At 28.0% G+C, this 13,498-nt stretch overlaps 1 protein-coding gene across 1 annotated transcript; it reads right to left on the reverse strand.

Annotated features, from left to right (window-relative positions):
* Positions 1 to 2,822: 2,822 nt before the first annotated feature.
* LOC101488248 (uncharacterized) lies at positions 2,823 to 3,817 on the reverse strand. Its single transcript, XM_004490348.4, has 2 exons — positions 3,578 to 3,817; positions 2,823 to 3,486 (listed from the first exon to the last, which is right to left on the reverse strand). Exons 1-2 carry the CDS (start codon positions 3,682 to 3,684, stop codon positions 3,021 to 3,023), a joined length of 573 nt encoding a protein of 190 aa, XP_004490405.1. The 5' UTR covers positions 3,685 to 3,817; the 3' UTR covers positions 2,823 to 3,020.
* Between the last annotated feature and the right edge of the window lie 9,681 nt (positions 3,818 to 13,498).

Genomic DNA, 13,498 nt, shown 5'->3' on the forward strand with positions numbered 1-13,498 from the left:
AAAGTATTTGTGTACATTATTTAAATTTACACAATCATATATAATCATTTTATTATTTTGAAATTAAAAATTATTTAAATTTTTTCTTTCTATTTTTTCAAGTGTGTATGTGATTAAAAAATATGTTCAAATAATTGTGCCCATGTACTCTTTCTCACTTCTAAAATGCTCTCATGTGGATTTTTTTGGCATGCAATGATACAACTATGAAACGAATGCAACGATGATTAGCTGGCTATATATCATGACTCAATACCTAACAATCATGTATCTTGTTTGTTTGAGTTCAAATCAGCTCCCTCCTCCCTCATATTTTCAAATTACTATAATATAGAAGAAGAAAAAATTATTTCCGTACAAATACAAAAAATAGTTTAAGTAAATCTATATATAAAATAAACACATTAAATTTTCTATGAAAGTTTCTTAGTAAAAGTGAAATACTATATAATAGGGCTTCAATTTAAGGATGCATAGTAACTCACATTAGAAATTGAAAAAAAAAGTTTTTGATTATAAGATATTTTTTAATTTTTTATTAGCCCATCATTATAAAATATGCTTTGTAAAATTCAACATGCGCTAATGATTTGTTTATATAATATCCCTATTAAATTGACAATTGAAGAACATAAATAACTTTTTGTTGTTTTATGATAACAATAATGAATAAGTATATGTATATATCTAAACAATCGTTCAATACTTCATTTTATTTATATTTTTTTCTTTTCATCACATCAACGATATATCATATATCCTTGACTATTTCTTTCTCTCTCTAGGTTGATAATGAATACATGTGTATGTCAAATATTTTCCATCAATCATTGTAAACATAAACATGTTAAAGGAATATATTTTTTACAAATTTATTACTCTAACAACTTTTTCTTAATAACTGTTTTTAATCATGGTTCTACTCTCTATGTCCCTTTCTACAAGCGTTCATTGAATTTTTCATACATATTGATAAATCAGTAATATTAATAAAGATAAATTTAAATAATAATAATAATAATAATAATAATAATAAATATAAATGTATCTAATAATTTACGTAAAAATTTATATTTAAGGAAAAATGTTTTGCTTTGAAAATTGATAATAGGAAGTATAATAAGTGACGAAGGGAGGGATTGAAAAAAGAAATCTGGCTTTTGCATATTTAACTACGTACTAGTATATCCCTTGAAGTTTACATAGAAGACGAAGAGGGCATATAGGTATTTATGAATTTTTGTTTAGAGGTCAGCTAGTTAGTCTAAGTTAATAATTTTATTGGTGGATTTTATCAATTAAGAAGATGACTTAACGGATTGAGCCATTTTCAAGATTGAATTGATCTAAATTAAGTTGTTATAATAACTAGATCAATCAAGGACTGTTTCTTAGTCAAGGATTTTATACTTCACTAATTGATTAGGAATAAGGTTAATCGATTATTTTTTGAAAAAGTCAAAATTAATAATTAATTGTAATGTTATTAATAATATTTTTTATCCAAATTTTAACTAAATTTTTCTAATTTTTTAACCCTTGATTCAAATCATCATTTTGCTTCTCACCCTCACCAAAGTTTAGAATTAATCAATATTATTTCTATTTCTTTAAGAAAAAAAACAAAACATAGTATTAATCACTACTATGAGCATGAGTTGCTCAAAGTAAAAATGAGTATTAGTACAAAGATACACACCAAAAGTATTCAGGTTAGAAAAACTCTAGTGAGAGTCACTTTAGCTAATTGGGATTACAATCTATAAAATCCCTTTTAGAGATTAATAAATTTCGTGGCTAACAGAGTAAACTTGGTATAGCCAATTTATCTTTCATCTATTACACAAAGACTACACCATTAAATAAATAAATAATGTGTATATGTTAATGTGGTTGTTAAACAGGGCCAACCTTAACGGTAGGCCAGTGCCACCAATTAATGTTAACACAAAAAATCACATTTTCTTTGATTTATTTACGGGACTAAAATTTTAAGTGAAATAAAATAAGAGAAAAATAACACACCAATTGATATATTTAATTTTGGTACAAGATGTATATATTATTTATACAATAATTTTAACGATATATATAACAATTGTATAAACTAAAAGAAGTTTTTCAAAATTAAAATTATAAAAATCATTTTTAAGATCAACAATATCAAAAAAGATTAAATAAATTAACTTTAACATTAATTTTAAAAAAATTTAACGAAATCAATTACAATAATTTATTAAATAATTTAGCATGCCAAAAAACCCCAAAATATAAAATTTAAATAAAAAATATATAAATTTTATTGAATTACTATTATATTAAAACAAAATTATTTTTAATAGGTCTCATATAGTAATTTTTTAGAAGAATTAAATTTGAGTGATGAAGTAGGTTATTAATAATAAATTATAAATAATGTATATACACGAGTCTCACGAATTAGCATTTAGACACTACAATCCTCTTATAACAAACAATGAAAAAAAGAAACTAAGATTCCATATAAACCCACTTGAAGGCGATAGAAGACCACAAGCTAAATGTGAATGCGTATAAAACATTATACTAAAATATTTGAACATTTTTAACAAAACTTTTAATAATTTATTGTATAAAAAATAACTTTCATCAATTTCTTTTCATTCAATATTTCCTCTTCAGTGTAAGTACAACAACAAATTATTTAAACTCGTCACCGTTAATCATGTCCTAATATCACAACATTTTTATCAGAAACCTCAATGAGTACTAAAAAAAAAAATCAAATTTTAAATTTTCTTTGAAAATGCGAAGAGATAAAAAGGGAATGAAAGTGCAAAGTATTAGAGAATCTAAACATTTTTAACTACATTTATTCACATTTGTTCTGTACATTGTATTAGGACAAAACTTAAAATATATATAATAAAAAAAAAAAAAAAGATAACCCTTTTCTTTTCTTTCTTATATGATGATTCATTCATCTCTCAAAAAACTCTCTTCTCTTTCCAATTAAAAACTACATTTTATTCCTTTTAATTTTAACTTGAAACTTCATCCAAAAGCTTGTACCTTCTAACCTTATTCCTGAAAACTTGTTTGGTAGCACCAACTCTATTGCCACTATTTATAATATTTTCTGATCTTGTTCTTCTCAATTTCTCTTCCAAAGCACCGTTTGTAATAATTCTCTTGCGAGTTGAAACCAAAACAGATGGAGATGTTGATGCCAATGGTGATTTTGCTTCTGATGGTGATTTTGGTTTCTGCATCAAAGGTTTCTGAAGTTGAAGATGTAAAACACCAACACCACCACTATTTCCTCTAATTAGTCCCTTTTTTGGGATACAATTTTTGATTCTCTTGTTCTTTCCTTCATCCTCTGTGCTTCCGTTGTTCTTATAAGATGAAGATGAATTTGATGAGTTTGGCGAATCCTCTTTTTGACTCAAACACCAGTTGCATATTGTAAAAGACTCTGTTTTTGGGTACAAATTACTGCAGTATCTGAAAATTTTACCAAATTTAGCTACAAAATTTAACATGATTTTAAAATATAAAATTAAAGGGATTTTTTTTGGGGTTGAAAAATGAATACCTGTGTTGAGATCTGAATTGGCAAATTTTGCATTTAAAAAGTTGATCAGAGAAGCCAAAATCCCCACACATGCAACACTCTGTCTTAGGTTGTTCTTTGCTTGTCATGTTTTGGTGTATCTGTTTTTCATTGAGAGAGAGAGAGAGAGAGAATTGGAGATTATTATTGTGAATTTAAGATTGATGAAGAAAATAGAAGATGCTATAATAGCCACACATAAAAAAGGTGAAGAGGCCCACAAAAGACTAAACCGAGTTAACAAAATATAAAGACTTTTGAGTTTCCGTGTCACCGTGTTTCTGAAGGTTTGTTAAATACTCGCTCTGTCTCATAAAGACTTTCATTTTACAAAAAGAAAAAAAAAAATAGAATTTTCTAAGAAAGAACCTCATTCATATTTTTTAATGTATTTTGATAAAGTACGTTATTTTTTTTATAATTATTATATTTTTTTATTATGTGTACAATAATCTTAAACACGCCTATTATCGGACTGAATAAATATATTAATAGAGTCGTGCTAACAATTTTAAAATACTTGTTAAATAAAACTAAAATTATAATAAAAAATTATATACATTTTAAGATATTTTTATTGTATTTAGACTCTTAACAAGTGTTTTTAAAATATTTACTAGTATTTTTCGTATTAATAAATTAATACAGGAAAGGTGATAGAAGGGGGAAATCAATTAATAATTGAGGGTTTGATAGTGACATTCGTTTCCTTTTTCACACCTAGCTAGGCTTTTTATCAATAAAAAAATATAATTTAAAAATTGGGATTTGTGTAATGTGCACACATAAGATAGTCTTATATCATGTACAACATTATATTCTATCATTTAATTAATAAATTTCATCATATCACATTTGATTTAATGGTGGTACTTATTTATCTAATAGTAGAATTTGTTAATTCAAATACAAAAATAAACTATATAGAAATAAATTATACATGGTGTAAGACTTACCTCATCTATTCATTATTAAATCGACTAAACTTGTAAGTAATTGATGACAAATTCTAAGTGTTCGGGCACATCTATATAAAAATTATTCAAATACCAACAACAAACTATATAGTCTTCTAGAAAAGAAATTTATGGTTATCTTTGTTTAATTAACATTGATCGTTGAGGATATACCAAACTCGAATTTTGTTTAAAATAATTTTTGATTAAATTTTGTTTTATTGTTTTCAGTAAAACTCTTGATTATTAGACTTTTCTCTTGAGAATCATAAGGTATAATACGAGAATTATGAATTTAAAATCAATCTCAATAATCGTTAGGGGTAGAAATAGATTGAGTTAAACTATATTTTGCAAGACACAAACTTGATTCGATAAAAAGATAAGATTTGATTATGACTTGTTATCTATCTTAGACTTATTTTTAAGCTTATGTCTAGTGCTTATAAAAGGTTGACATGCGTGTGTGTTCATAGGTTTGGTAACTTACATTCACTCTTAACTAATAAGCTATACTTTAAGGTGTATTTAACAAATTTGTAGTTATAACTTGTTAGTGTGTACCAACTAAAAAATGAGATGTTGTAGATTAACAAGTTTTTATATATGATTTGCTAACATGCACCCACTAACTTTTCAGTTATTGTAATTAGCAAACTACACACCAACTTAAAAAAGTTTAATCAGCGACAAAATTTACGAGATATAAAAGGAAAAAATTCATTAATAATTTTGTTGTTTAGTGTTAGGGATACAACCAAAGTCATCAGGCCAATTTTATACTCCATTATAATTTGTATAGTTATTCTGAGTTTTTCTAATAAAGTCATTTTGTTATTAATTATTTGTGCCTCCCATTTAGTATGTTTTTGAATTTGTCATTGGTGATATTAACCACTTAACATATCAAATGTTTATAACTATCAAATAAGATCATCCACAATAAAACTTCCGTCATTTAAATATTTAATTTGGTTTACACGTATACATCATTTATTTATAATTTTTTAATATAAGTATTTAATAAACACCAAATCTCTCCAACTAAGCTCCACATAAAATATAACTAAAGTAATTCTACTAATAAATATATATCATTATATTTTAATAACACTAATCTATTTTAACATAATTTATTAAGAAAAACCTAAAAAAAGAAATTTACTAGTACCATTTAAATAGACACCGCAATTTTTGAAACTACATGAGAATTTTCTATTTAATATAGTGCTAATTACGATAATGAACCCGGTTGTGGATGCCGTAATAACATTTAAAATAGTTTAGCGTATAACTTGGATTTGATTGATTTATTGATCTATTGGTCCAATTTTACCCTACGATATTCCAAAGAGTGGTCATGGTCATGGCCTCTTAGCCTCTCAAAGCAAAGTCATGGATAGGCTTTTAATGGAATGGTAGATGCGGATATCTAATAAAATACCAAAATATGAGACAATGGGTTAGCCTAAAAAAGGCTATGTGGAATTTTGAGGAACCTAACTTTATTGGAATCCAACACACTTTATATGGTTTGAGAACTACACTTTCTTTTTCTCTGCCACATTTGATGGATAGTAATTAGATTAAGGGTATCATTAGAACTAAAATATTTAATATTCTACCACTTATGTCAAAAATATATTAAGATTCAAAAGCTCTATAACAAATCCAATATATAAAGTTGGACAAATGGAAGCTAATCTTTATTGTAGCAAATCTCACACTAGTAACAAGTATGGACTTTATTGTAGCAAATTTCACATCACTATTTTCAACACGGTTATGACTATAATTAATGTTGAAATAAATCATTTTTTTTTACATTGATATTGACCAAAATCAATATAAAAAGTCACATTTTAAATAATTTTTTTTGGGTAATACATGATATAAAGAAATTTTATATATATATTTATATTTTATTTTTTATTTAAAAAATGACTTATTTTGAAATTTATTTACGCGAATGTCCTACTTTATTTTTTAAAGTAGAAAATCGCTTTCTTGAGAAGCGACCAACTAAAGGGAAAAATTTACAAACTTAATAGGAGGTCGCTTCCACAAGGAACGACTTGTAACTGTCTTTTTCTATTTATATATTTTAATATTTTTTATTAATTTAATTATTTAAAAAATAAAAATATTAATAATAAATTAAAATAAAATACATTAATAAATTATAAATAAATTTTATATTTTAATTATTATTATTAAAATAAATAATTATTATAATTATAATTACAAATTATTATAATTAAAATGATTAAATTATATTATAATTTTTTTTAAAAAAATATTAAAATTATAAATAAACAAAAAACATCAAATTTGAGTAGACATGCCGTGTTTGGACAATGTTTTCTAGTATGACCAGAGACCCGACATAATCCGCATTTTCTTGGTACTCTTTTTGTAGTGTCCATTTATGTTCTAATGCGTTTGTTCTTTGAGCAACCTTTATTAACTCTCAGCATTAGTGAATTGTGACACACCTTAACACATTCATATTGTGGCCAATATCCTTCGTTTGGTATGGATCGGAACACTTCATCGTAGATTTTTAGTACCGCTTCCACCTTGTACACATCATGTATAAGGCTCCAATAATTATATTTTATGCTAGAACATGTTGCTATACATGTGAACAAGGCATATGTTTAACTTGATATTTCCCACAATCACACCACTTATTAGAAAAGTTTACACTGAAATGACCAATTGGTTGCCTTTCTCTTCGAACTACTATCTCGTGGACCATGAAAGTATGGTTGCTCTGATCAAAACTATCCATCATATGACTATTGGATTTACTTATTTTCAATTTCATAAAATTTATACAAGTTTGTGTGTATACCTGACCAGAAGCTAAAATTGATGCGTGTCATTTTCCCATGGTTGGAAACAATGTCCCTGTTTTAAAATAAGTTGACTAGACCAAAGCAGTGATGGGAAGGTTGCGCGAGCCTTTTAATATTGCGTGGATCGACTCCACAATGTTAGTTGTTATCTGACCCCAACGACTACCTCCATCGAATGCTTGAATCAAATCTTGTCGAGGTATGTGTGTCTAACCATTTCAAAGCATCCAGATTTACTATGTCGATTTCTCTATAGTAGTATCGATATGTAGGCTCATTGATCGAGTAAACTGTATTGAAACAGTAGACAATTATATAAATTTAGAATGAAATTATTAAAAATTACACTAATTATAAAAATTAAGAATGACACTATTATCCATAGAAATAATTTTTTTCTTCAAAGCATTGTCATTAAACTCCCTTGCAAAATTTTGTGAAATATGTGAGACACATAACATATGCTTTTACGGAGGATCTTTCCACCCATTATTTGGATTATTATAAGCACTCTTAATAGATTCGTGTCGATCTGAAATCAAACATATGTTGGCTTGTGGAGTGACATATTTTGTCAAATTTCTCAAAAAGAAACTCCAACCCTCTTTTGTCTCACCTTCCACAATCTTATAAGCAATAGGAATTATGTTTTCGTTCCCATCCTTTGCAACTGCTACCAATAGAGTTCCCTTGTACTTGTCGTACAACCAAGTCCCATCAACTTGTACTATTGGTTTGCAGAATTTAAACAGAGATATGCACAAAACAAAAACCCAAAATAGTATACCAAAAATCCTTATCCCACCTATCAAACTATTCTCATGATAAGCTGGGATGATTTTCATTTCAATTTTGGTTCCTGGAGCAAACATTTGCATAACCAATAACCATTGTGGGAGTTAATTGTAAGACTCTTTCCAATTATCATAAATTTGTTCGATCGCTTTATTTTTTTTCCCATCTAGGCCTTTCTATAACTAACTGTGTAGTTGTGTAAAGCCCGAATCTAAGCAATAATGACTTTCACTTTGATTGAATGATCCACTTTCACAACTTGCCTTATGCTTGTACATATCATGTTAGAATCGAGCTTCATATGATCTTGTGAAAATGTAGAATTTGTGCATGTATGAGGCACATTCAATTTACCAATAACCCACAATTCACTATTTTTGTGTTTTGAAGCTCTGCATCTAAACAAACAATTTGGACAATAAATAACATACCTTTCTAAATCTGATTTTTGTAGCACAAAATTCAATGATTGTTTTAAATGGTAACGCTTGATTGCATGTACGCATTCATCTTTATTTTGAAACTTCATTCCAACTGCAAGGGTTACATTTACTGTTGGGACTTTGTTAATGAAAAAGTGATCAAATTCACTTGATTTCTCTTGAGTATCTAAATTGATGCTCTTCAAGTGAGATGGTGGATCGAAATCAGGTAGGATAGGTTGATCTTCTGCTTCCATATCTTCATCAGAATTATCAGATGATTCATCGAAGTATGTTTCATCCTCTTCACTATAATCACTTAATTCTTCCTCATTGATACTATATAAGACACTAAGGGGAAGATCACATTGTGGACTTGTTAGAGGAGATTGATGATGGAGTTGAACTTTTCAGATGAGTTTGTTCTAATTGGATAGAGTATGGTTGATAGTGTTGTGATGGTTGATAGTGTTGTGATGGAGAATATAAGTCGGGTTGATAAGGTATGTTTGACGTTGATGGTTGATCAATATTTGTTGACGGAGGACCAGACTCAAAGTTAACATATAACTTGATGGTGTCGAGTTGTGACTGCTGTGCATAAACATCAAATATCAACTCAACATCTTTGTCGTCGCAAATCTTCATTAGTTCAAACCTTGTTGTATTTTCACTAAAGAACAAAAGGTGTCGATAAACTATATCAGTTATCATGACGCTGTCATCGAGCTGTAAATTTTTTCTAATGACATTCTTTAGACGAATAAGGTTGTTTCCTGAATGTACTTTGAACGCCTTTTTATAGTCACTTACGAATGTTTTACCTTCAACTCCATCGACAATTGAACCATTGTAATAAACAATACAAATGACTTGTTGAGCAGCCATGATTAAGTGATTGATTAAGTATGAAATGGTAGAAGGTATGGTGAGATAGAAGGTGTGGTGAGATAGTGTATGTTTGTTTTCTATTTATAGAAGGTATAAGGTGTTTGAAATATTGAATAGAATAATTTAATTGGTTGAAAACAAATCACAAGGATTGCCTAGCATTGATCATCTAGATCCGTTGATAACTTTTATTCAACGAACGAGATTAAATATTAAATAGAATAATTTAATTGGTTGAAAACAAATCACAAGGATTGCCTTGCATGAAACATCTATATCCGTTGATAACTTTTATTCAACGGACGAGATTAAATATTGAATAGAATAATTTCATTGGTTGAAAACAAATCACAAGGATTGTCTTGCATGGATCATCTACATCTGTTGATAACTTTTATTCAACGGACGAGATTACATAATTGTGGCCTTGCACTGATCGTGGCCTCAAAGAGCGACCTCCTGAAGAAGTCATGGCCTGGGGAAGCGACCTTCTGAAGAAGTTGTGGCCTGGGGAAGCGGCTTTCTGAAAAAGTCGTGGCCGGGAGAAACGACCCCCTGAACGCATTTGAAATCGTTCCATGAGGAAGCGACCTATAAATACATGTTTCCTCCAAACGTTTACTCACAACTTCTTCACTTTCTTTAAATCATTCATTCATACATTCAAAGTTATCAAAAATTCGAATTTTTATCATGGAACTACCTACAAATCACAGAGATGAAACCAAATACATTAAATCATTTGTAAGTATTTAAATATTTTATTTTATTTTTAATTTTTTTAGTCTCATTAATTATTTTATTTATAATTTTTGTATTCTATTTTTTTAATTTATTTTATTTATAATTTTTTATTCTCAGTATTTATTTTATTTTTGTTATATGTTATTAATTTCAGTCACCCATAAAGGATAAACTGAAATGTCAAGGTCATGTTAACAAAAAATCAAATGAAGCCATATTACCATATTTACAATCGGCTGACTTCGGTGAAGTGATTAAACTCATAAATTATAAAATAGATGTCGGACTAATTACTGCTATTGTTGAGAGATGGATACCTGAAACTCACATGTTTCATCTTCCAGTAGGTGACTGCACAATAACTTTGGAAGATGTATATTACATTTTAGGATTAAATGTTTCTAGTTTACCTGTTAGCGGTTCCAATTTTGTACACGTTAAAGAAGTTTGTCAAGATTACTTAGGAGTTATTCCACCTGAGGGAGCAATAAAATATAATTCTATTAAATTAAAATGGCTCAAGGATATATTTGACGATGTTGGGGAAGATGCATCTAAATTAGAAAAACAAGCATCGCGTCGAGCATATATCCTACGTATGATCAGAGGATTATTGATGCCTGACAAATCCAACAACTATGTACATATAAAATATCTTTCACTATTATGAGATTTAAATAAAGTATCCCAATATAGTTGGAGTTCATCAATTTTAGCTACACTTTATAGAGAAGTATGTCTTGCAACGAAACCCGATGTAATATCTATGGGAAGATGTGCATTGTGTTGCAAGACTGAGCATGATATCGTTTGTCTTGTGTCGCTCCTGAATCTCCCAAACCATGAATATTTCTACTTGCACAAAGGTAACTATATTATTTTATATTATTTTTTCTTTTTCTAAAACCAATTGCTTCCCATATTACTAATTTTATTATATTTTTTATTTTTGTTATATTCTACAGGTTTAATTCTGATGGTCTAAATTTCGGTAAAGTTCCTCATAACGACGTAGAAGGATACCAAAAAACAATTGATCACATGATGGTTGAGGAAGTAATATATTCATTCACATTTATTCGAACTTTTTAAATATTTTATTTTTATACTTGTTATAATTACTTTAGCTTATTTTTTACATATCAGTTTTATTGGAGACCTTATCTCGGGTTCCAATATGAAGTTTTTGAAGATAAGGTCACTTGGACTGCATGTACTTTTCTACTTTGTTATCATATTGTTGAAAAACATCATAGAGATAGAGTCACACTCCAGTTTGGTTTCCATCAACAAATACCACAACCACTAGAGGATATAAAAATGTATCATGAGGTCGACATGAGGCGTGGGATTGATGATAATTGGAACTGGGTTTGGAGGGAAGAAATTAACCATTTGAACGAGCGCCATAATTACGTGTTGTAAGGTAACATCGTACAAGATGTTTTATGTCATAACACATAATATATGATTTGGTTTAGACAACACACCAAATTATTTATATCTGTAGAATAATATCTCTGTGATTCCCGTTTACAACCGCCGTCATATCCTCATGTGCAATCGACCTCCCAATCAACCCCACAACAACAAAAGACAGCAGGACTGTCTTTATCATCACCTCACCTACACGTCGCTACTGAAGTTCCATGTTATGATCCACCACCAAATCAGCATTACGTTCCGTCGGTGCTAGAAATACAAACACCCGATTATCAGACAGAACATGAACTTCTCTATATTTTGTTTGGAACTCGATGTATAATCTTCAATCTCAAAATTTAATGGAAGCAGGTGACAAGGGTTCTAATCCACCTACAACTTACATTGAGGAAAATGATCAAAATCAGGATGAACCGGAATAACCGCAACTTGTTCAGAGAGCTAAACGAGTTCGACGACATTCCTGATGTGGGACTGAGGCTCATTTAGGTGTACATCATTGATATAAATATGATGTTTTTTTTTCTTTTCAAATATGATGTTTTTTTATCGTTAATTTAATGTATTTCGTTTCATTTTCATGTTATTAATATAATTTTCTTTTCATTTAATTGTTATTATTATTTTTTGCAACAAATTTGATGTTTTTTTTAGAAAAATTTAATGTATTTTTTTGTTGTTGAAATTTATAATATAATTTAATCATTTTAATTATAATAATTTTTAATTATAATTATAATTATAATAATTATTTATTATAATAATAATAATTAAAATATAAAATTTAATATATTAACATATTTTATTTTAATTTATTATTAATATTTTTATTTTTTAAATAATTAAATTAATAACAAATGTTATATATAAAAAAAAAGCAGTTACAGGTTGTTCTTTGGAGAAACGACGTTGTACTTTAAAAAAAAAGTAAAACATTCGTGTAAATAAATTTTAAAATAGGGTATTTTGAAAATAAAAAAAATAAAAAAAATAAAAAAAATAAAAAAAGGGATTATATATATATCAAAAAGTCTATATAAAGATGATTTTTTTTCTGACGGAATGTATAATTAGACTTAATAAGCGCTTTAATATTGATGTGGAAGTTCAAGCTGTTCAATTTTCAGGACTTGGTCTCGGGAGAGAGCAATTCGATCTAAGATTAGTGCTATTGGTTGACTTGTGTGTAGTATATGTAGAAGATCTGCAATTCTATTATCTTTAAATCAAGTTGAATTCAATGTTACTCTTCTTTAAGTGCAATTGATATCTTTGAAGTGGTTTCAAGTTAAGGATGCTAATTTTGATTATGACTTTCATTCTTAGTGTTAAAATTCTTGTGCGTGATTGGGATATGTCAAGTTGCAACGGTTTGAAATGCCTGTTTTTTTTGTAATCCTCTTTTGTTGTTGGGGAAAAGGCCTTGTTTTCTCCTACATTTTTAATTCTTGGCACACCTTATAATAGGAATCGTTCAATATATTTTATTAGCTGTTTAAAAAATAAAATGTTTTTTTACATCATTTGTATTTGTAATTGATGTATAAAGTCTTTTAAATATAAAGTCACTATAGAAGACTTTATACATCAAATGTTATTTCATTTCAGTTAATATAATAAAACATCTTTGTTACTTCCGGAGATTATACATCGTGTCGTAAAATTGATTTAAGAAGTTATTTTTAATCTTTAACAAACAGAAATGTTATTTATATATTAATATAACATCTTTTAAGTAGTAATGATAATATTGGGAAAAACCAGAGATAATTAGCGATAATTATGTCAATA

This window comes from Cicer arietinum, chromosome 2, assembly GCF_000331145.2.
Source record: "Cicer arietinum cultivar CDC Frontier isolate Library 1 chromosome 2, Cicar.CDCFrontier_v2.0, whole genome shotgun sequence".
Lineage (NCBI taxonomy): Eukaryota > Viridiplantae > Streptophyta > Magnoliopsida > Fabales > Fabaceae > Cicer > Cicer arietinum.